Genomic DNA, 24,412 nt, shown 5'->3' with positions numbered 1-24,412 from the left:
CGGAGGAAGCAGCATTTCGTGGCCCTGCCGCATCTAACATCATTCTCTCAGGCTGGTCTTAGTGCCTTGGAGATTCCGACGGCATCCCACTGCCCATTGATACGTGGACCTCCAAAGTGGGCAGACACGACCATTCCCAAAAAAGCAGCATATTCAGACTTATACCTTTGATTACCTAAATAGATGATATTCAAATACAATTTCTATTTTAACAAAACTCACTGTTAGGAAAAAACTGTAAGATCCAATAATCACATTCTTGAAACAATTCTTAATCAAACATTTAATAAATTGTTTATTTGTAAATTAATAAATAATATATGTATACTAAACCTAAAAATTTAGACAATCAAAGCTATATTAGTATGGATAGACATGCTGAATGAGATGCTATCCGCACACACTTGCATGGTTTTCTTTCTTCTTCTTCTTCTCCCCAAAGTCCCCCAGTATATAGCTGTATATTCTAGTTGTGCCTGCCTCTGCCCCTATGTGGGATGCCACCTCAGCGTGGCCTGATGAGCGGTGCCAGGTCCGCGCCCAGGATCCAAACCGGCGAAACCCTGGGCCGCCAAAGCGGAGCACGCGAACTTAACCACTCGGCCCCAGGGTGGCCCAAATGTTTTGTGAGTAGCATAATGACTGCATGACATACCCTGAATGTACATGTCTATCAACTCTCCTCAGAAAGGATCCTTCAGTTCTTGCTGAAGTATTGTAAGTCCCAAATTAATAACACTTCCCTGTATGTGAGGACCACCCGCTGAGGCCCAACCCACACACGTGCACAAGGGAAGTCCCGCGTGTGCAGTCTGTCTTCACAGCTTAACACACCGTGCTGTGCAGCAGTACCGTGCAGTTCTGTTCTAAACTTAGAGCTCAGCTGATTGTACTGTCCTCCCCCGAGTATGTCACATATGGGAGGAAGATACTGGGACCTTAAGTCAAAGTGGTTATTTTTGCTCTTTTGCTGAAGATTCATACTTAAAGATAAATGAAGATGTTAGTCTGTGAGTTCGAGGGCTATTTTAGAAGCCTGTGTTGCGATCCCGTCATTCTTGAAACAAAGTAGTGCAGCGTTTCTGCACCATCTGGAGAAAAGCTACAACACTTCCAGCTAGTTTAAAAAACAGGCAGTCCTCCTGTTTCCTAAACTTCTGGGTTATTCTTCGTGAATTCAGTGGTTTCTACAAGTGGCCTTAAGCAAAGGTTTGAAACCCAGGGAACTCCCAGGAACCCTGGGCCCCGGCCCGAGAGCATTCTTCAAAGTGTCTCAGAATGGTTTTCCTCACAGGGGAAACAAGAGATTGCACTAATCCTGCAAAGAGGTGTGGCAAAGTCAGACCTGGAGCATAATTGCAAGCTGCACCGGGGGGGGGGGGGGGGGGGGCTTAAAAAAATTCAGTCTTAGGTACATGAGGGCTGCTCTCAAAGACTTCTCAACTGACACCACCCTCCCCACCCAGCCCTGACCATCCCCCAGAGGGTGGAGCACCTCTCTGCTTACATAGCACCAAATATAACTACTAATTCCTTCTTCGTGTGCCAGAGTATTTTAAGAGGCTCTGAAAGAGTAACTAAGGATCAGAAGGTTTAAGAGCATGTAAAATTTAAATATTATCTTTCATAATAACTTTTTCTCCTTACATGAGAGGCACTAAATAAATTACGTTTAAATGTCCTACTTATATTTTCTAAGGATTGGCTCCTGCTCATTTAAGAGAAAGTGGAAATTATTTAAAATAGGGGTGGGGTAAATGATGAGCTATATATCTAACTCAACTTACATTAAAACCCAAATATAAAATATAAACAGAAGTGAAATTTTCCTAAAAGGAAGTAAATATTCTCTATTCCCCCTGCTAAGACAGGTAAATTACACTGCAGAGAAGAAATCTACATGCACCAAGATAGGTCCCCACTTTGATATATGTAAAAAAATAAAAATGAATTTCATGTCTAAATGCTTCGGGCTACACAGTTAGAACTGTGTAAGTCTACTTTTCAGGGCCAGCCCCGCTAGGGGAAGTAGGTCAGCACGATCATCTGAATGGGCTGCCTGCACACGGGGCACGGCTTGTTCCTCCTCTTCAGCTTCTTCGCGCACGTGAAGCACGCCATGAGGTGCCCTGTTTTGCCGTGGACGATGCACCCATTCTTTGGTCGACCTTGGCAAATCACACACGGCTCAGTGGCGTTGAGGGGCAGGCTGGCCTCCACGCTTTCCTCCTTGTCGGGTGCGTCTTCCCTCTCCAGCTCGCCGGGGCCTTCCTGGCTGCTGTGAGCCCCGCTGGTGGAAGCTGGCGGCTGGGAGCAGCCCTCACTCTCCTGGGACTGGGATGCCTGGGCGGCAGCAGCGTCGTCATCCTCAGTGCACGCTTCCCTGGGATGGCCCCCCTCGGTCTTCCTGCAGTCGGGGACATCAACGCCCTCCTCCCCGGGGCCGGAGCCTTCCGGGGCCACGATCCCGCTCCCGCTCCCAGGGGCCTTTGCTTTGCCTTCAGGAAGCCAGCTCTCACGAAGGGCCCAGCACCTGCTGCAGTGTGACGGCAGCGGGGGGTTCGTCTCGCCGCAGGAAGTGCACTTCCAGTAGTCCTTCAAGGAAACAAGACAGTGAGTCTCCGCGCCCTCGGGGACCTAGTCACAGCAGCACTAGCACCTCCGACGTCTCAGGTACCATGCATCACACAGCTCAATTTTCAGCATTTCATGTTTTATCTCAAACAGTCTTTCCTCAAGTATAAGGTTGTAAGTACATTTTTTTTTCAGCCAAACCATGCTGAAGAACCCTAAAACCAAACGTGTACTCGCCGTGATCTTGGTCACGTATCTATGCCGTGACTATTTGAGAACACACATGGTGCTGGTTCATTTAATGGAAGCAAGTGCTATGGGATCTCCTCCTTGGTGACAAGGCCTGTACCCACTCCAGCCTGACGGGGTCCCACAGGACTGCGCCCAGAGCCCACCCCATCAGTCTAGACGGAACTACCGCCCAACCTGCCACCAACGGAGACTCCCTAAGAAGTGCTCTGAACCAGGGCTCAAGCCAGTGCTCCCTAACTTCCTCCACAAAGGAAGTGCTAAGACATTCTTCTCAGCCATCACTGCCAGCTCAAATCTGTCATCTCTGTCACTTTCTAAAATGCACACCCTTCACAGTCCATCCTTCTTGTGTTCCTGTCTCTGTAACCGCTCCCTGCTGCTTCCTCACCCCACTGCCTACTCCCCAACCTTCCCACCATGCAATCTGGACAGCCTCCCATGCCCTGCCTCCTTTCTGAACATGTCCTCATCTACCTGCCTTAACTGAGGCACGGGTCTTGCCTGAGGACACTGGACACGTAGAACTTGCCACAAGGGGCTTCTCTTGCACAAATAATGTAACTCTTTTTAAACTGTCTGACAAATGACGTGAGACGTGAGCAGTAAGGATGGAGAGAGTTCATTCTCCCACTTGGTTATTCCATGTTCCCAAGGGAGGTTTCTACTAACCGATAAAATGAAAGGCAAAGGTCTTGAAATTTGGGGGGGGGGGGGGGGGGCGGGGCGGACGTGCTTCCTCGAGTCCAACAACTTCAAGATCTGAGGCCTAAACATTTCACTCAACCTGACATCAGATGAGTCAACTAGTTACTTGAATTATTTTCAAATATAGCAAAATAATTTTACATTTTCAACTTCTTTTCTTGCATTTGGATAATTAATAAATGTTTCCAACTCGGAAAAGAAAAATGAGATTTCCTATTCAAATATAATACAAGGCAGTATTAAGAACAAAAGTGAAAGCAATAATATTCAGTTAAAAAAAACTTCCAAAACCTCAGGAACCCAATAAGGCATGAAATATAAATGTTTAATTCCTGATTTCTTTAATGGCAAATCCTACCACATTCTCTAATACACATCAGTGGAACAAATGTTTCTGTTTGATGCGGCTGGCAAATGTTGGGAGCTGTCAGAGCTGGGTGCTAAGCACCCTGGACAGGCACGACACCACCCTCTCTGCTATACATACCGGAAATGTTCCATAAAAGTTCTTTAAAAGTTCAAATTCCAGCACAGAAAAACCCGAAAACATGTAACAACAGATGCCAACGCAGCAAATAAAGGAACAAGAATGCTTTAAATCATTAAAACTTTAAAAAGATTTAACTTTATAAAAATTACCTCACGTCAGAAAGTAGGCTAGGCCTCTTTTTCCAACCTCGACCTCATGTTATTTTTTGATTCCTTAAAAAAGCAGATGTATACTTACAGCTAAGGAGATTTCAGGATCTTCTTCAAATGAATCTGTATCGCTCTCCTCTGCCTGATACACAGTCACTCGATATACCTAATAAAATAAACCCATTGGCATCAATTCATCACCTTTTTTCTTCAACCAGGAAAGCTTCTTAGTGGAAAGTCCTAAACCACAGCGTATGTTCCCACATGTGAGAAATTCTGAAACAGAAGTCCAGTGGAACGCGTGAGTGTAGAGGACAGTGACATCCTCTCGCACATGGTAAAAAGGCAGCAGACAGGATGTGTACACAAATGAAGAAAAAATTCAGTACGAGTATTTTTATTCTATAAATATGGAGGTATTGAGTGACAGTGAAGCAGCGGGGAACGCTGAAGGTGTCACCTCCAGAAACAGGTCTGGAGGTGCTGTGTGACTCTAACCAGGCACACACTTTACTTTTATAAAAAGTAAATTAATATTAAATGAGGGGAACTGAATTAAATGTTTTTAAAAATGAGCAGCCTATTATAAGAATGCTCATTAAGGCCTACTGACTTCTTGGCATTAGCGCTCGTAAGAACATAAGTCAGACAACAAGGAACCACAGAAGCCTCAAATCCACAGAACAATATTCTAGTTTGAACAAATCAAGAGCCCAAGATTTCCAGCGCAATCCGAATACACTATTGTTTCAATCTCATCAGTCAGTGAACGTGAAAAACATTTAATGACTTTGGAACAGAGAGGAAAAGCCTACCTCGTCATCGTCATCCGAGGGCTCCTGCCCCTCCTCGCTGAGGCTGTAATCTTCCGAATCGAGCGACTCCACTTCAAATTCCACACTGAACTGGTCTGAAACGGAATCCTGATCCAACCAGTCACCTGAGCGTTCACTGACGCCAGCATCCAGATCCTGAAATCCGGAAGGAAAAGCAACTTAACGTGCACGACCCGCTGGCCTCCGTAAGGGCTCCCCAACTCCCCAGTGTGCCCCAACTCCCTCAGAGCCAGCCTCCGCCGACACCAGACCACGATTCGGGGGCACTGCCACGGTAACGTCATTCCCTGTTCAAAACGCCACCACTAACGGAAAGGGTTGAAGCCCCTTGGCAGTCAAGGCTCATACGGTGCGACGACGTTAGCGCCTTCGTCTTCTGTCCAGGAGACACTCGCTCCCCCCAATAAATATCGACCAGCAGCCAGATCTAGATGGTTCCCCAAACCAAACCTGGCACCTCGATTCCCTCCCTTTCCCTCTCTGACTGGAACAACCGGACAGTTTCTAAGTCCTGCTCACGCTTTTCTGCCGAAGTCTCTGTCAATCCCATAGTGAAAACAGCTCTTCCCCCTTCAATGATCCTGACCACTTAGACGGTATTATTGAACAGCATATCTTTTCACAAAAATTATGCAAAACATTACTTTGCATGCATGTTTCTTATCTGAACTATACACACTTCAAGAGTTAAGACCATGTCTCAGTCATCTTTCTATCTTCAGATCAGAAGAATGCCAGAAGCTACAACACGCACAGTAATTCTGAGCTTTATGTTTTCAAATAAACTTTGAGAATAATTTCTTCAGAAGAGCTTTTAGACATAATTTTCTAAAATTTATTTTTAAAATTCTGTAACTGCTCCTGTGACGCCTCATTTTAGGACTTTAGTTAACAGTCTGAGAACCTAATAAGACCTTCAGTCCCACGATACTGCTGTCGGGGGCTGGGGCAGGGACATGTGACAAAGCAGAAGGCTGGCATACAGAAAGGACAGTGGTCTGGGAGTCAGGACACATACCGTCTTACTCTGGACTTGCCACTAAGAGGCTGTTCCACCTCGGACATCTTTCACCTGTGAAGGCCGCAGCCCCTCCCCCATGACAGGAATCTGGACTGAATGCACTCTAAGAGTTCCATCATTTATAAAAACAACAACAAAGCGTATTATTTTATAACCACTGAGATCAAAAACCTGTTTTTTACAGCAATGTCAGCACAGCAGTAGCAGCAGCCACACCGCAGCCCTGGGGCCTCACAGGGCTCTATCAACAACCAGGTTAACATCACAAGTCTAGCTGGAAACACCTCTAAGAAAGCAACCCAACAAACTGGGTACTTCAATTAACTAGTCTTCAGTGCACTAAGTCTAAAATGAAGAGGTAAGTCACAAGAAAAGGTAAGTCTCAGAAAGCATCTTCTGGGCCAGCCCAGTGGCGCAGCGGTTACGTCCACACGTTCTGCTTTGGTGGCCCGGGGCTTGCCCGTTCAGATTCCTGGTGTAGATCTACACGCCACTTGTCAAGTCATGCTGGGGCAGGTGTCCCACATATAAAGCAGAGGAAGATGGGCACGGATGTTAGCTCAGGGCCAGTCTTCCTCAGCAAAAAAGAGGAGGACTGTTGGCAGACGTTAACTCAGGGCTAATGTTCCTCAAAAAAAAAAAGAAAGAAAAAAAAGCATCTTCTATGGCAGGGTGGGCAAACAATGGCCCACCACCCATCTATTTTTATGAATATGGGTTTACAGCCACAGCCACGCCCACCCATGCACCAGCTGTCCAGGGCTGCTCCAGCCTAACACAACAGAGCTGAGCAGCTGCACCAGAGACCACATGGCCTGCAAAGCCCAAAACAGTCACTATCTGGCCCTTTACAGAAAGTTTGCCCACCCCTCATCTAGGGTACTATGAAGAAAGCAAGTATTAAAAGTTGCTTTTAAAAAGTTTTGGCTAATGTTCAAAAAAGAACAACCTAGAAACTTTTAAATATTATATATTTAAAAAGCATCAGACAGCCTTAATCTGGAAATATCTTAAATTTTGAAGTCAGAAATGCCTGGTTTTGTCTGAATTCCAATTGTGACAATTATTAGTTACAGGATCTTGAGTTATTTGAAACTCTCAAGTCTCAGTTTTCCCATCTGAAGAGTTTGAGGCTGCTGAGATGATAAAGTAATATATATCATGTAAACTGCCCAGTTTAGGGCCTAGAAAATAGCCTCAGTTCCCTAATTTATTGAACCCAAAAGAAAGAAGAGATGGAGGCGAAAGCACGTGGCTTCAGCTCCCTTCACAGTGGCGAACGATGACACTGAGTGACGACATGACATGAGGGAGGCTAAAACGAAGAAAAAAAATGGGCCCTACAAAAGCTTTAATGACTGGGGACGGAGCCCGAAAAACAGCAGATTTTTACTAGATAGGATTTTTAGAAGAGAGTGTAGGAGAGGACTAACAAAAAAAAAAAGGAAATAGCCTCTGCGTTGCTTTGATAACACAGCAGCGCCCCAGGCAGAACGCAAGAACCAGGACAGCCAAGACCATTCAGCGAGGATTCTGAAACAGCTCTGTCAAAGACTGAGTCTAACGGGGCAGAGCAGTTCTATTTAAACCATTTGCAAGAAATAAAATTATCCACACGTCAAGTTTGTGTACATGTCAAGTTTTCTTTAACTGGATTCAATTCTCACATCAGACGTATTTGCTCTCAAGAACCTGTATTTTTTTCATAGCATTTATTAAATGTTTTAGTTGCTTGTCTGACTGTTGATGATCTCTCTCCACGCGGGCAGGGACTCTGTCTGCCCCGACTACCCCTCTGTCTCTACCGCAAACGGGGCCGGGCCTCCAGGAGACCTTAGAGCATCTCCTGAAGGGAGAACTTGTTCTCGGAGCCCGTCATGCCCTCTAGTGGCCAATCCAGGGACCAGCTCCACCAACGCTGACGCGGCACCTCTGCCTCCGCAAGTCCCTGCTCTGGAGAAGCCGGTAAACACAAGACGGGACAAGGATACAGGAAAAGTGAGAGCAGGTCACTGTCACAGCGGGTTCAGTCCTTCCATCTTCTAGAGAACTAGGAATGACCACTAATATCTCCCATAATGACCAGGAGACACGGCCACAGCTCAAATAAAGGTTCCCGATTTAGTGACGTGTCAAAGACACACTGAATGACAAGAAGGAAAATATCCCATTTGTCGAGCATTCTTGTTAGCAAACACTGTTTTACCAAACTTCAGTGAGATCTCTTATGAATTTTACTCCTGGCTAATACTTTGGAATTTTGTATCCGACAATCAGGAACCACAGCTCTCGCCCGCGATCCGTGCGACAATGACCCGTATGTCACAGCCTGAGCGCACAGACCTTCCGTGATGTCTCGACCTACGTGGGCACGTGGGAACCGCAGACTGCGCTGGCATGCTCCCGACAGCTGGAACAAAAAAGATGCTTCTACTCTAAATATTCAAGACAGCTTTGCCTTAGGTCCCTAGACACCTAACTGAACCAAATTTTCATTTTTGTTCCTTATTTTTTAAAAAGTAAAACTTCTAAATTCTCAGACTACTCTATACTCCAGTTTATCTGACTTTACCACTGGCGCAGTGGCCCACAAGCTTCTCCAACACGGAAGGTGACATTAATAACTATTCATGTTGGTCCTAATTTTGCCAACATACCCCAGTGCAACTCCACTACCTTCCACCCTTCTCCCCACACCTGGGGTTGGGGGAGAGCGAGAGCAGTTTCACTGGACAGAAATTCCCCGGTGTACAGCAGCAACCGCACGCCACACACGCGCTCGCTATCTGAATGCTCCCCAGCACGGCAGAGCTGGATTGCAAAGCCAGGAGTCCCGTTTGACTTAAAACGAGGAGGTTACCGGATCGGACGGCGTCCCGGCTGACTCGCTGCTGCTGCCGCCGTCACAGCAGATCTCCCGGATGACACACAGCGCGAGGCCCTCGTCGAAGGACAGCGAGACGCTGTCGGACTTGTGGCGCTTCCTCTGCCGCTCACCAGGCAACTCGTCGGAGTTTTCTTCTGGATGTGCAAGGAAACGAGTTAGTCCAATGGCTATACTGTGATTTACTTAGAAATTGAACTGTCATGAGTACCTATTTCTACTGAAATTCAGTTTCAATGAAATAAACAGAGAAAAATAGTGAAGTCCTAGGGTTTCAAAAGTCAACACTATTGTACGGAATCCGCCTGTCTGAGAGTTACAGCAGAACACTCTATTTCCAAAAGCTTTTTAAGCTTCTTTCAGAACTTTATCTCCTTTAACTCACAATTTAATTCATCTAGAGCTTTCATTAACTAAACAATATAGGATTTGTCTGTCAAAGTCAAACTTTAGGATATAAGATTTTTCTCCTGAAAATAACCAAAAATGCTTAATTTACTTAGAAGGTATTCTTAATCTTTCAAATTTCCTCAGTACCTACCCTGTATTTTCAACAGGAATCAAAATCAATGATCAAAGGCCCCGAGAGAAGTCCCTCACCGGGCTTGTACTCCCCATAGGAACAGGCGGTCTGGGCTGAGTGACATCGGACAGAAGCCCACACCCCGCTACTGCTATGTCTCACCTCCATTAAAAATAACACTTGGGGTTTTTCTGATTATTAAAGAATTATATTACTCACTGTAGAAATCTTAAAAAAATAGAAAAAAAACAAAATGTAAACTTCTGTAATGCTACCATTGAGAGAAAACTACTATAGACATTTTAGTGTAGTAATTTTCCAGTGGCTTTTTCAGTTTATTTCCTTTTTTAAAAAAATATTTGAAACACACACTACAAATATACGTACATATATATACAATTTCTGGATTATTTTCTCTGAAATGTTCTTCTACATTATCTTTAATGGCTGCAGAATATGGTGTCCATGACATAGGTCCATGTATGGTCCATCGTAATTGAACCGCTCAGTCCACATATCTGAGCACCTGCTTCCTGTCGGGCACAGCGCCAGGCCGCGGAACTACAAACGTGAAGTCAGCCATCATTCTGGCCACCAGAGGAAGTTTACATTCAAACGTCAAAGCAACTGAAATACACATTTATGAGCTACAAGTGCTGTGTAGGAAACAGCAGGGTGCTAGGGCAAAGAATAACAAGAAAACGGGGGCCACCCTGTGGCTGAGTGGTTAAAGTTCCGTGTGCCCCACTTCAGGGTTCCCGGGTTCGGATCCCAGGCACAGACACACTCCACTCATCGGCCATGCTGTGGAGGCATCCCACATATAAAAGAGAGGAAAACTGGCACAGATGTTAGCTCAGGGACAATCTTCCTCAAGCAAAAAAAGAGGAAGATTGGCAATGGATATTAGCTCAGGGCGAATCTTTCTCACCAAAAAAAAATTAAATAAAATAACAAGAAAGGATTGCTTTTCTGGGTGGTTAGAAACAGCTTCTCCAAGAAGGTCATATTTAAGTAAAAACAGAAAAACGAGGAGCTGGTCTTGCAAAGTGGAGGTAGAAGAGCTCCTGGCATAAAAAAAAACTGTGTGCAAATGGCCCTAAAGCAGGAAGATGGGAGGAACCAAAGCAAGCAGTGCAGCAGAGACACTGGAGGTAGAGGAGAGGCCCCAAAGCAGGCTGCAGGCAGGTCAGGGCCTCGCAGACCCAGGAAAAAGAGTGAGTTTAACTGAAGGTCAAAGGTAAGTGACCAAAGTAGCTACGTGGGGAAGTGACAGGGTCTCATTCCCCTTTCGCCGTCTCTCTGGGGACTGTGTGAAGGAACAGAAGGGCAGAAGCTGCTGCCGTGGTCCAGGCAGGGGACGGCCACAGCCTGGAGCAGACGGAGGACATCCTCATCACCACAGGTATTTCCAGTTACCAACAATGTCATAGGGGCCGGCGCTGTGGCCGAGTGGTTAAGTTCCCCGCTTGGCTTCAGCAGCCCAGGGTTTCGCTGGTTCGGATCCTGGGCGCGGACATGGCACCACTCATCAGGCCATGCTGAGGCGGTGTTCCACATAGCACAACCAGAGGCACTCACAAGGAGAATATACAGCTATGTACTGGGGGGATTTGGGGAGAAGGAGGAGGAAAAAAATATACTGGCAACAGATGTTAGCTCAGATGCCAATCTTTAAAAAAAAAAAATTTTTTTTTAAATCTCATAATTAATACCTCTACATAGAATCTTTGCATTTCTGATCATACCCCTAGGATAGATTCCAAGAATGGAGCTACTGGGGCAATGGTAAGAACGCAAGCCTTTCTAAAGTCCAAAGGTTTAACCAATTTAAACTAAGTGGCACACCATCAGTGTGTCAGTGCCAAGACACGTCAGCAAGGATCAGTACAAAAACTTACCTTTGCTAATTTATAGACCAGAAAAGACACTTTTCTGCATTTTTCATTATCCACAAAGCTAAATCGCTAATATCCACCCTCAAACTTATTAGTCATTTGTATTTACTATGAAATACCTCTTGGTGTTTTGGGTTTTGTTTTTTTACCTTTTCAAATTTTTGATATTTTTCTTAGTGACTTTTGGGAACTTTTTATGTAATAAAGATATTAACACTGTCAAATTTAAAGTGAATATCTTTCAAATTTGTTGTAATTTTTTTCATCTATCTTTTAAACTCATTGGGAATTCATCTTGGTATAGGGTACAAACATAACTTGATTTTTTTCCCAAATTATCAACCATTTGTTGAGTCCCACGAAGACAGCTTCTGCCCTCTGACCTCACGCACAGACTCTGGCCGGGTTTCCGGATCCGGGCTCAGGGCCTGCTGCGCACGTCCTCACCTGGATCACACCGTCTTGGGGATTACGACTTCTGACCAGGCAACGGCCTCCCCCGCTGCCTTTTCTCTGCAAAAATGCTCTCAGCTATTTTCTTTTCCTCGTCTTCACTTCTAAGACACTATTTACTTTCTCTGTTTTTAAACTCATTGTTATGTTTTACCATTTATGAGAAACAACACAATATTTTAATTGCTAAGATGACTGAGAATAACGACTGAGATACAGTTTACATCCTTGGCCTCTCCCATCCTGAACAATGGCGTTGGCTAATGACGAAATCCAGGGGGCACAGTCAACCGTGCCTGCTGCAGTCAATCAGAAAAATGCTGCTAAGAAAGCAATTTTTAAACCAGATAAGTCATATAAAAATGAGAATGACAGAAACTCAGAAATTCATTCATCTAAACCAAAAAAGCACAAGGTCATTAAGCCGCCAATTTCCTGAGCAAACAAACTCAGAGTGCCAGCGCTCATACCCGTCTCACTGATGGCTCTCCTCCTAGATGACGTGGGCGGCCTAGACACCAAAGCCGAAGACGACGGCTTCTCTTCCTGCAGCTCCTGCACAGCGGCCTAAGCATTCAGGAAAGGGAGAACACAACTTAACCTGTAACACCAGGAAGCTGAAGATTCTTTGTTTGAAATAATTTTTCCAATTTTCAAGAAACATCACAGCTGACTGAGTTCATTTCAAGATTACCTTTTGATCACTCCCACCTTCAAGGGGACAACTGTTTTCACTCACAGATGTGCCTGAATCTGATGGTTCTGATAGAAAATAAAAACAAAGAATCACCAACTAAGAAAGAAAGGGCTGCTCCACAGACATCAGTCCAGGAGAAACTCCTTACACAACTGGACGTGTCAACAACAGTAAACGTGTCTCCCAGGTGCCACCTGTGCAAGACAGTTCCATGTTAATATAGAAGATACACGAGAGTAATTATAAAGTAGAATAAACAACGGAATTATCATAAGATAACTTCGTGGAGAGATGGAGCAAGGGTTATTTGGCAGAGACAGTTCTAAGGAAGGAGGAATCGGGAAAGGGTGTGCAGGAGAACGTGCAGCAGGAGGCCCAGGAAAGGCCGCTGCAGAAGGAGGGACGCCGTGTGAAGACGGCATCCAGAAGTGCACTGCAGGCAGTTCTTTACCACTGGAATGTAAGCAGGACCAGCAAGGATCCCGTGTGTGCTGCTGAACAGCACAAACATGTCCACAGGCAGCACTCAAGCCCGCCTCTCTGCATTCTTCCCAGCCGATATTGAGAATCTTCCGCACGGCACTGTCGCAGCCACTCACCAATGAAAAGGTTTCATCCGAGAGATAAAACGGACTTGCTGCTTCACAGCAAGTATTTCATCCAAGAACAACAAGGAACTCGTAAATGGTCATTTTCAGCAGAAGAGTGACAAATCACTCTGGCAAAACAGGAAAGAGAGCAGAGCCAGGGAAACCCGTATCCGACAGTGACCGCAGAGACAAACGAGAGGAACTAAAGCCTAGAGCAGGCGTGGACAACAGCTCAGTCCAGAGAAATGACAAGGGGGAAACCAACGAGACCTGGTGTCTGAGATCTACGGCAGTGGAGGAAGGAGTCAAGAAGGACTCCAAGATTCTACCTGGGGAGGACAAATGGGTGGCACCATTCACCAAGAGCGAAATTCAGAAGACGAAGAGATGTGGGTGGGAAGACAATGAACTGGAGAGGATGAAACTCATAAGCAGGCAGTTAGAGTGGGTAGTTGGATGTAGAGAGCTGAAGCTCCAAACTCAAGGCTTCAGACCTGGGATGTATACGACTCCCAAAGGTCATCACCAAACACCCTCTACTACTCCCCCCAAAACATCTTCGTCTTAACAGTGAAGTCAGGCTTGGGCACTAACATTCTGCAATTATACACATTCTCCTAACAGTTTATTTCTTCTTTGTATTATGGGTGAGGTATTACACCAACTTTAAGTTGTACATATGGGTAGGTTATATTTTGCCTTAGTATTATAAAGGAGATGTGACAGAAAGGAAGCGCTAGGTGGGACAAGGCTGAGAACACTGACACAGGAGTTCTGAAGTTCACTCTACTAGCCTGAAACTGAAACAAACTCAGAATGGAGATAACGTGAGTAACCCACAGGTTACCATCCCATTAATATCATTGTCCTAGTAATCTACCAAGGTTTAAACAAATGAATGAATACAGCAGGTATAATATTCAGAAAAGTGAAAATACTATTACAGATACTATTTACTTGCCTTCATTTGGTTCATAAACAGCTTTGTAAAACAATAAAATATCAAGTCACCAGCCTACTAATTACTTCTGTTCTGAGATAAGTTGGTGATGGCCTTTTCTGGGTCTTAAATCCTAACTTTGGAAGAATAAGTGTTCAGTTCAACACATTTACTAAACACCACATGAACAAAACTCTGTCCTGTGTGATGCAGAAGGCCAACCTGAACAGGACACAGGATCAGAAACGTAAACGTGTGAGTGTAACAAAGAGAGCAACGCAGTCTAAGTACGGAATGGGGGAGCACACAGGAGGGGTCAGGTGGTTCTGGGAAGTAAACACGCTTCTGAGGACAGTTCTCAGGCGTAGGAAAGCCGCCTGTGGTGTTGGAGCCGGCTCCCACCGGCGCGCACAGCAGCCCGTGCGCAGCGCTTCCCACACCCCGTCTGCGCTCTGAAAAGGCCATGGCGGGCGGACTCAGAGCAGGGCAATCAGCAACCACCACACATCGGGGCTTTTCCCCGGAGAAGCGGCTGTTAAACACTCACCAGGACACCGCTGTACTTACTCATGCGTATCTTTCTGGAATGAGAGCCCAGCGCCTTCATGAGATTATCAAAGGGACATGTGACCCAAAAACAACCAGTTAAGACCCAGAGGTCTAAAGGCAGGGAAGTAAAATGCCACTTACCTAAATAACTTGGTAACAAAGTTCTATCCATTATGAAAAACAGAGAGGACCCATCCTTTCACCTGGTCCTACCTAGTACCCACATCACTTCCCAGAGCCTTCCAATCCTGTTCCAAGGTTCGAGCACATCTTGACTAAGCAGGAGCTTCTGAAATCATCTACCTTCCAAAACAAATTCCAACTCTGATATCCCAAGACTTAAACTGATGTAAGAGGATACTTAACTTTACATATTGCAAATCTGCATTTGAACCTCAATATGACATTGTTTTAGTTCATTCCTATTTCTTCCTGTTAAATTTATCACACTTTTATTATAATTAAATACATAACTAAAGCAACTTTTAAAGAGAAGCACAATTATAAAAGGACTGCGCATGCACAGAGATCTTTACAACGCGTTTCTACTTTCACGGTTTTCACAGTTAACTCACCCGGCTGATTGACGACCACCAAGTTTCTGTAGATCATCGTATATATTTTCCTTGGAGGGAGAAAAAAACAAAACAACAGATGTACATTTTAAAATAAAAATCTATTAAACTGGACTTAACCCAACTTTTAAATGCCTATTAGTATGAACTATCGCACACAAACCAAATTTCAAATCACTGCATTAAAATTATATCCCTGGCAAGCTTCCAGGCCTAGAAAGCAGCATCGTTAGTTGCACGACGATGACAGACAGCTGCTTTTAATAATCATCAAGGTGTCTCCGGCTGAAAGACCTCACATCTCCATTTCCTGAAGCTTGCCTTGTTTGGACTTTACCAAAGACCCCAGAAAATGGGTGTGAACACAGGAAGCAGGTTAATATACTTATTTTCAAACAGAAAAGAAATTTTCTAGCTGTGCTTAGAAGCAGATTGCCTACAATAGTAGCGGGTTATGCAAGACCCACTATAGGAACTTGACTATAATTCTGAATTTCACCGACCTTGGACCAGTCATCTAATGGGTTTTCTTTCTTGACCTTAAAATTTATTAACAGATAAAGCAGTATCTATTCATTTAATAAATACAGTCTGAGAACCTACTATGGACCTGTCACTGTTCTAGAAATCGAGGAAGGCAAAGAACGAAATAAACAAACCTCCCCCTCAGGGGCCGAGAGCCGTGCAGGCCGACAGCTCTCACTCCGGAGCTCACTCACGTCAGAGCACATTTTTCTTTCTTTCTTTTTTAAACTAATGATTTTAGAGAATGTTTACTGGTCACAGATTTGAAGGTTAAGGGGAAAGTGCGAACCCCAAGCATTTCTTTTCACCCTCGGGGCTGAAGCTGCAGCTCCCTGTGCGACGCTCCTCTGCAGGGGCTCTGTCCGCGCCAGAACTTCCCCAGTTACGTCAGAGCGCAGTGAAAGGTAATCCTAACACTGCGCTTTCAGCACCAGAACCCACGCCTCCAAACCTATCAGAAGATTCAGTACTCAAACGGCGCAAGTCACAGAGACAGTTATTCGGTAAATTTACAAAATTAGAGCTTACATCCCAAGGTCAGTGTAAAACGATAACTAAATATTAAACAGAAGTGGTTTATAAACGGAAAGATGCTTATATGTTAAATTAAGAAGCAAGATGAAATTAAATATAGTATGATAACAAATAGGTTAAAACATACATCTGGACATAATATAAAAATGATGAGTAAAAATACCTTTCAATGACAAACTATGGTCATTTTTTTTCCTATTCTTAGCTTTCTGTCTTTTCCTAATGCTCAATAATGAATATGTATTATGTTTATAATAACACAGTTGTGTGACAGTGAAAAATACCCCATTTAACGACCATCTTTTTAGCTGTAACGTTACTGGGCATTAAAGACTAGTAGAGTCTAGTTACCTGCTTCAGGTGAAAAGCACTCACCCCGTTCATTAAGATACGTGTTAAGGCTCCACACAGACTGACCGCACCAAACCAAACGGGACAGGAACTCAAATGTGAGGTAAGAATGACAGAGAAACAGTCTTCAGTTCCCAGTAGGAAAACTCAGCTGACTGAGGCCATCAAGGTATATGACAGAGTGGTCTCCACGGTAACTGAGGCCTCACCCGCAGGGTGGTATACAGACTGTCCTTGCAAGTGACGGCAATAACATTTTTAATATGCAGTAACTAACATGCAAGTGCTTTCTGTGCCAGACACTACGCTTTCCACACGACGTCTCTTCATGACCTCCACATGAAGTATTTATATTACCCCTACTTTACAAACAGGGGAAACTGAGGTTTAGAGAGGGCAAGTCAGTTGGCCTCGTCACACAGCTAGTGAATGACTGAGCTAGGTCTCAAACCCAGCTTTCCAAGACTCCAGGACTCAGAGTCTCAAGCAACATGCTATATTGCTAAGAAATTAAATTTCAGCTCCTCTTACGTATACAGTCACAATTCTTCTCTGCCCCAGGGAGTGAGGGTGGGGTGAACCGAAGCGTGTGCCGGCTGGCCTTCAGAGTGGACTAGGCTGAGGAGCGCACCTGTGTTCTTTCACAGAGAAGCTGGGCACGCCGAACAGGTCCCCCAGCAGATCGTTGGAGCAGTACACCATGTGCTGCTGCCTCTCATCGTACAGCCGCTTAGTCATGATATACTGGCCAAGGTAGAAGATCACCTGAAACACAGACACGATTTCCGAGCGCTGAAGAAAAAAAGTTAGTTTCAAATACATTCAGTAATATCTCATTTATCGGAAGAGGGTTCAACAGCAACCGCGTCCACAAGCACTCAGAATAACCACCGTCCTGCGCGCAGAAAAAGCTGCTCTGAAATCTTTTCAGTGTGATGGACGTAGAGACACTGCTTCTCAGATTTACTCAAACCTTAAAATGCGTCTCTTTTTTTGGCAGACTTTAACTCTGTCCAGATACTATCTAGGTGCGACACGTTAGAAAGAAGGGAGAAAGCAGAAAAATGCAAAACCACTGATAGTGATAAAAAGTTACAGAATCAGAAACATCAACCAGAATACAGCAGTGACCGGAGTCATTTAGTAAAGATCCCGGACACCACACAGCCTGTGAGGTCACCACAGACAAGGAAGACAGGAAAATGACCAATCACATCTACCTAACATTCTGGGAGAATTCAGTGAATGAAATAAGCCCTCAAAAGTATCAATACAATCATACAACCACAAACAATCAATAATGACCCCGAATCATGTATTTACAGTTAATTTACACTCTGTATGCCCCACTGAGACAAAGATGTCAGCAATACATTCTAAGACTTCCACACACACACCCACCAACAACCACCTAAACACGTATGGTACACTTTTACAAGTGCTGTCCCATTCTTCTGTTATTTCATTGAACTATTATCACCATATTAGGAATAAGGAAACTGACTCAGCCTTCTGACGCCTAGTCCAAAGTTCTCTCTACTACCCCATACTAGCTGGCATCACTCTCCCAGCGTCTCAGAACTAACATCCCACAACTGAAACCTGCACCAGACAACATCCACACTGCTGTTACAGGGCTTGGCTAAGCATCCAAGCTCGCTGTGACGGCCTCGATCCGTTTCTATCTGCTACTAAATCCATACTTGTTTGTTTCCTTAATTGCTTTTATAATAATAAGGTCAAACCCAGGTTAACAGCCCTAAAAACATAATTTACCCTGACACTTCCCTGCAAGCACTGTCTAATCACGTGACAGGCTGGCAGGGTGCAGAGTAAACGAATACTCCTCCACAACTATGGACTGGAGACGGCTGGCAGAAGCGGGAAGAGAACCTAGACTCCTACCAAACAGCCCATAGGGAAGTTTATAAAAGCGTGCCTGAACAGGGGCCAGCCCAGGGGCACAGCAAAGTTCACATGCTCCAATTCAGCGGCCCAGGGTTCACCAATTCGGACCCCGGGTGTGGACCTACGCACCGCTTGTCAAGCCATGCTGTGGCAGGTGTCCCACGCATAAAGGAGAGGAAGATGGGCATGGATGTTAGCTCAGGGCCAGTCTTCCTCACCAAAAAAAGGAGGATTGGCGGCAGATGTTAGCTCAGGGGTAATTTACCTCAAAAAAATAAAAAATTTAAAAATTTAAAAAAAGAGTGCCTGAAAAGGAAAAGGGTCTGGCATCTCTTCCTGCCCCACTATCCTGATGTAGGTAAGGGACTTTAGTGTTTTAAGCAACCTGAGCCCCGTAAACTAAGTGGGAGAGATGGGAAAGAGGCACATTTCAATCACACTGAAATTTCACCTAAGATGACCCAATCTCTCAGTGAAAGTCACGCTTCTGTGCACAAATTTAAAGCTAGAGAACAATACATTGAAGTGTATCCATTAAACAGAACACGTCTCCACGAAGCAGCTCACCTCTGCCCAGAAAGATCAGTACACTGTACCCACGCACTCTAGTGCAGAAGCTCTTAACCTGGGATCCATGGATGCCCAAGAAGTCCTTGGATAGAATTCAGGGGGTCCATTAATTTGGATGGAAAAAAATTTCTATCTTTATTTTCACTAACTTTTAACTGAAATTTAGCTTTTCCTTCAATTGTGAATATAGGCAACAAACCACAAAGTATTAGCAATATCTGTGATTCTGTCAATAAAAATCACAATTGTTTTCATATCATACTATGCTTGGAGTTAACATCTCGAACTATCGATTATACTCCTCACTACTTCAAAATCATAGCTATTAGATCAACTGCTAAATCTCATCATTTAATGTGTTAATAAAAAAGCACATATCCCAATCTCATTTACTATTTTGATAACTATTTTAATATAATTTGCTTCCTATGTAATTCTATATATTTTAGTTCATGAGTTTAAAAACATGGTTCTGAGAAGGAATTACCAGTCTGCCAAGTGGGTCCACAGCACAAAATGGCTAACAACCCTGCAAAGCTTCCCGCTGCCTCTCAGTCCCTAGCTGAGAAACGCAATTCAAGTATCATTAGAATTTTTAGCTTCAAATTATAGTCCAAATGACCACAATACTTAATACAGCTGCTTACTGACGATCCTGTGTGGCCAGTTTCTCCCCAGGGCTAATTATAACTAGTAAGACATCGGTTATCTCGTTCACTCTTGGGTCAGCTCACCTCTTTCATAGTATAAGTGTCCTTTTGTGCACCGACAGACTTCAACAACTTCAGAAGCAATGGCTTTGGTCTAACCTGCAAAGAACAAGAAGTTGCTATTATACTTCCAAAATTATTCCAGAACTACAAGGCCCCTAACAAAAACGTCCATAAACAATTCCAAAAAAGGCAGCAGGCACTATGTTTAACAAGCTCAAAGGTCAGACCTCACAAAATAAGTCCTCATGTTTCCCCTAAATGTAACAGACTATATAAACCAAATGCCAACGACTGTCGGGGGGCCTTGGAAAAAATGCTGGGATCTGATTATTCTGCAAAGAACCCTCAAGTATCATCAGCTGTAATCAAAAACAGTACCCACACCAACACAGTGAAAATGCTTCTTCCTCCAGCTATTTCTATCATCTGCTGACTACCCTACAAAGTCAGCCATAAGAGGAATACTCCAATGAACTTACTGTAAGCTAAGTTACAAAATCCAAGGGAAAAGAATAAACCTTTAGGGTGGGTTCTTTTACCAATCTTTTCTTTCTACGGATTAGGTTCCTGAAGATGGGGAACTTAAATAACTAACCCAAGCTGACGAGGATAATGAAAAGCAGATCTGAGAGTGTAACTCACATCTGTCAGCGACAGGTCAGCATTTTCTTCCTACGATATACTGCTGCCTTAGTTGGTCTGCATTTCAAGTATCTACTTGACATTTATGGAGCTCCTACCATGCACCAGACAGTGCCAGATATTGCAAAACAATGACAAGTACAACATGACCTCTATTCAAGGAGCCAGCCAAGTAGATCAGGGGGTCAATTTTTCCTGTGAAGTGCCAGAGAGTAAATATTTTAAGCTTTCCCTGCCAGATGGTCTGACTCAGAGGCATAGGTAATATGGAAACCAATGGGCTTGGCTGTATTTGAATAAAACTTTATTTACAAAAACAGGCAGCAGGCCAAATTCGGCCCACAGGCTGTGGTGTGCCTGACCCTGATCTAGAGGCTTTGCAAGTGGGATTAAGAAATAACCAGGAAGCGGGAGGGACACGATGTGCTCCTCTCCTCCTATCTGCTGCTCTATCGGACTCTTCACACTCAAGGATCTTCACAGCCCGCCGCCCGTCAGGACGGTGCCTCTGGGCCTCTCGAGGTACTCCTGTCCTTTGTCTAACTGAAATCCGACAGCATCCCAGTTTGGGATCTAACTCTCAAAATTAGATTTAAGAAAAATGACCTATTTCCAACTAATCAACACAACAATATTTAATAACTGCAAATTTAAAATACACAATAAGTGTAGTACGGAATCATTAATTGTTCCAATCACACATTTTTCATGTGCTTACATACGCGCTTTACTTTCAAACTAAAGAATGAACTCTCTCAGAAAAGATACTTTTTTCTCCTAAAATTTTATATATGCTATATTAACTTCAAACCACATGAAACAAAGTAAAAATCAGCAATGAAAGCCATTAGTTTTTTATTAACACTTAAAAGACATGCATTAGTAAGGAAACTGCTATAAAAGAGCATCATTCTTAATCTTACACTCAAGAACAAAAAGAGAAACTGCAGATGAACAAAGATCTAGATGTAAAAATTTTTTAAACTAGAAGAGAATATAGTAACATGTGTGCATAATCTTGTGATGGGAGAGTTCTTCCAAAGCACGATCTTCATGCTACAAAATTCAAAAGCCAACAAATTTGACTTCAAAAGAACATTCTCAACAGGAAAAAGACAACATGATGAAAGTTAAACCCAATATGTGTAAATGATAAAAGTTAAATACGCTAGAAATGCAGAGATTACTACAAATTATTCAGAAAAATACACTAAAACCAACAGAAAAGTGGACAGAAAAGACCAGGCAAACCCCAGAACAAATGATTTAACAAACAAGATACTCAACCTCACCAGAGATTAGGGAAATACAAATTTTAACAACGACAGAGTACCTTTTACCAAAAAAATGGCAATTTAAAAAACAGAAGATTCAATGTTAGTACAATCTCTTGGTGAGCAAGTTAGCAGCAGCAATCAAATATGTGTATAGTTTAGGACCCAGGAGTTTCACTTGTATAAAATATTTCTTACAGAAATGCTCACTTAACACTTGTGTTAGAATGCATGCACAAAAGAGCAGTATTTGTAAGACTCAAAAACTAAAGGCAATTAAAAAAATTTATCAGTAAAGGCATAAACTTAAAAAATGGTAGACCAAGGCTATGAAGTACTATGAAGCCATCAAAAAGAATTCTGATTTTATATTGACATAGATGCTATTTGCTGATCACCTCTACTTTAATCCTATTTTAGCAGGACAGATGACACAGACTAAAGGTCACACGCGCATATATGTGGCATGTACACAGCGAGATCTAAAAGGAAACATGGTGGAAAAAGAAGCCTGGAATTTTCAGCTTTTACTTTACACATTTCTGTAACGTCTAAAATATTTCCAAGCATGAATTACTTTTGCGACTTTTAGAAACTATTTAAAAAGTTAAATACTGACAGATCAAAACAGAAACACAAATTAGTCATATAATAAACACAACTTCAGCATCCACCGTAAGAATGTAATGAACTTACTTTCAAATCCAGTGCGGGAAAGCTCTAAGAAAGTAAACACTGATTGTCACAGTCAACTTTTACTCCACACAGAGTGGGAGAATTTAGTACATACAACGTCACTGAGAGTCATGCTAGAGTTGGGGTCTATGGAATTTAGTTGATCGGCTCATCAAATAAATTATCCGTAAACGTTACGCTTGAGACAGAAATACCAACCAGGGTCTCCTGCTCCGCAGCTGGGATCTGCGCGGTGCTTACTGCACCATCAGTGGACACAGACATGTTGGTATTGCACATCTGCCTAAGAGCAGGAAAAAAACCACACGATAAAAACTCGAAATGATCAAGCATCTGTCAAAAGACCAAACCACACAGCGAGGAGACACAGCCTCGATGACACCCAAAGCCACCTGCAGGCGGGTCCTTACCTGGCCGGTACGGGGTCAGGGCTCTACCCCGGAGCGCGGGGACCTATCTCGGGCGGCCAGCGCGGCCAGCTGGGCGGGCGCCGTTTAAATGGCCCCGCTGGAGACAAGCCGGGGCTTAGCTCCGGCCGCGCCCGCGGAACGTGTCCGAACTTGACCGGCCCGGGGAAGCGCTGAGTCAACCGCGCGGACCCGCCCCGCCCGCGCGCCCACGCGGGCACCCACAGGCACCTGTCACGCCGGGGGCCCGCGGGACGCCCGCGCCCCGGACCCCGCCCCGCGCCCCCGGCCCGGAGCCCCCAGCCGGGCCCGAGGCCCCGCCCCCGCGACGGCACCGCCTCCTGCGGACGGACCCTCCCACGTGCCCGCGCCCCGCCACGCGCCGCACAAAGGCGCGGGCCCAACGGGCCGCGCGTCCTCACCGGGCCGGGCGTCCTCACGGCGCGCGCGGGCCCCCGGCGCGCGGGGCCTCGGCCGCCATCGCCCCGGCCCGCCGGCCGCTCGCTCGTCCCGGAGGAGGTCCCGCGGCGCACGCGGCCCGCTCACGGGCGCTCGGCGGCCCCGGGCTCGGCGGCGCGCGCCCCCCACCTCCGCTCCGCCGGCCGCGCGCCCGCCCTCCGCCCGGTGCGCCGCCTCCGCCCTGCGCGCGCCCGCCCCGCCCCGCCCGGGAGCGCGCCGGAAGCCGCCTCGGCCAATGGGGGCGCGGGGCGGGCCGGGCCGGGCCGGGCCGGGGAGGTTTCGGGGAGGGGTCCCGGGCCCGCCCTCATCCCCCGGCCGCGCACCGCCCCTCCGCATCCCCCGTCCACGCACCGCCCCTCGCATCCCGCCCCTCGCATCCCGCCCCTCCGCATCCCCCGTCCGCGCATCTCCCCTCGCATGCCCCCTCCGCGCACCGCCCCTCCGCGCACCGCCCCCCGCATCCCCCCTCCGCGCACCGCCCCTCGCAGCCCCCCTCCACGCACCGCCACCCGTATCTCCCCCTCCGCGCACCGCCCCCCGCATCCCCCCTCCGCGCACCGCCCCCCGCATCCCCCCTCCGCGCACCGCCCCTCCTCCGCCCGGGGGCCGGGCCTTCCTCGCTGGCTGCGCTGTGTTTGCCCTTCTTGTTCCTGCGCCTCCCGACCGCGGTGGGAACTGCGGGCGAGCGCGCGTCTCAGCCGCCGCGGAAAAAGAAAGCAAAATTCACAGCTGTGCGATCTGTGAAGCCCGCACCGCCAGCCGTCGGAGTTGTACGCAAAATGAGCTATTTCAAGACTTGTTTTTTAAATAGTATGATTAAAAATAGTACAACGCATGCCTACAGATGTTCCAGATGGAGGAACAGAAGTCTTCTGGCGGTTACCGTTAGAAGCGGCGGGGGGGGGGTGGGGGTGGAAGAAGAGCCGCCACTTTTCGCTGTACGCTTTCAGAGTGTTTGGGTTCGTTTGTGTATATAACATAGGCATTGAGTGCCATTAAAAATATGTATTTATGTATTAGGCACTCGCCTACTTCCCCCTTTTGGCACATAGGCGTGGCGATCTCAAAAATGAACGAGGACGTGACAATTGAGTTGACTCAACCCAAACAGCACAATCATTGCAAAGAACACGTTCTTATTTGCTCGGAAGAGATCAGTTTCTTGTCCTTTTTTATAAAGTTGTATCTTCCCGTTCT

The 24,412-nt window shown here is 45.5% G+C and overlaps 1 protein-coding gene across 4 annotated transcripts; it reads right to left on the bottom strand.

Annotated features, from left to right (window-relative positions):
* Positions 1 to 268: 268 nt before the first annotated feature.
* On the bottom strand, positions 269 to 24,000 carry MDM2 (MDM2 proto-oncogene). Of its 4 annotated transcripts, none has more exons than XM_070622015.1 (11): positions 23,801 to 24,000; positions 22,548 to 22,632; positions 19,759 to 19,833; positions 17,178 to 17,311; positions 15,137 to 15,186; positions 12,480 to 12,547; positions 12,256 to 12,352; positions 8,888 to 9,048; positions 4,986 to 5,141; positions 4,259 to 4,336; positions 269 to 2,595 (listed from the first exon to the last, which is right to left on the bottom strand). In XM_070622015.1, the coding sequence occupies exons 2-11, from the start codon at positions 22,626 to 22,628 to the stop codon at positions 2,020 to 2,022; spliced, it is 1,476 nt and encodes a 491-aa protein (XP_070478116.1). In that variant the 5' UTR covers positions 22,629 to 22,632; positions 23,801 to 24,000; the 3' UTR covers positions 269 to 2,019. The 4 variants fall into 4 exon arrangements, with proteins under 4 accessions (XP_070478116.1, XP_070478117.1, XP_008529605.1 ...); XM_070622016.1 differs by lacking the exon at positions 23,801 to 24,000 and adding an exon at positions 23,179 to 23,342; XM_008531383.2 differs by lacking the exon at positions 23,801 to 24,000 and adding an exon at positions 22,760 to 23,034.
* Between the last annotated feature and the right edge of the window lie 412 nt (positions 24,001 to 24,412).

This window comes from Equus przewalskii, chromosome 5 (assembly GCF_037783145.1).
Source record: "Equus przewalskii isolate Varuska chromosome 5, EquPr2, whole genome shotgun sequence".
Lineage (NCBI taxonomy): Eukaryota > Metazoa > Chordata > Mammalia > Perissodactyla > Equidae > Equus > Equus przewalskii.
Note: the sequence above shows the minus strand (reverse complement) of the source record. Positions and strands in the feature narration are given on the sequence as shown.

What these genes read in the sequence shown, in the direction of transcription:
- MDM2 (XM_070622015.1), bottom strand. Translation starts at nt 22,628, where the DNA reads ATGTGCAATACCAACATGTCTGTGTCCACTGATGGTGCAGTAAGCACC. An exon ending in ACACTTATACTATGAAAGAG is followed by an intron (nt 17,312 to 19,758) that starts GTGAGCTGACCC and finishes TCTGTGTTTCAG; the next exon opens with GTGATCTTCTACCTTGGCCA. An exon ending in GAGAGCCATCAGTGAGACGG is followed by an intron (nt 9,049 to 12,255) that starts GTATGAGCGCTG and finishes TTGCACATCCAG; the next exon opens with AAGAAAACTCCGACGAGTTG.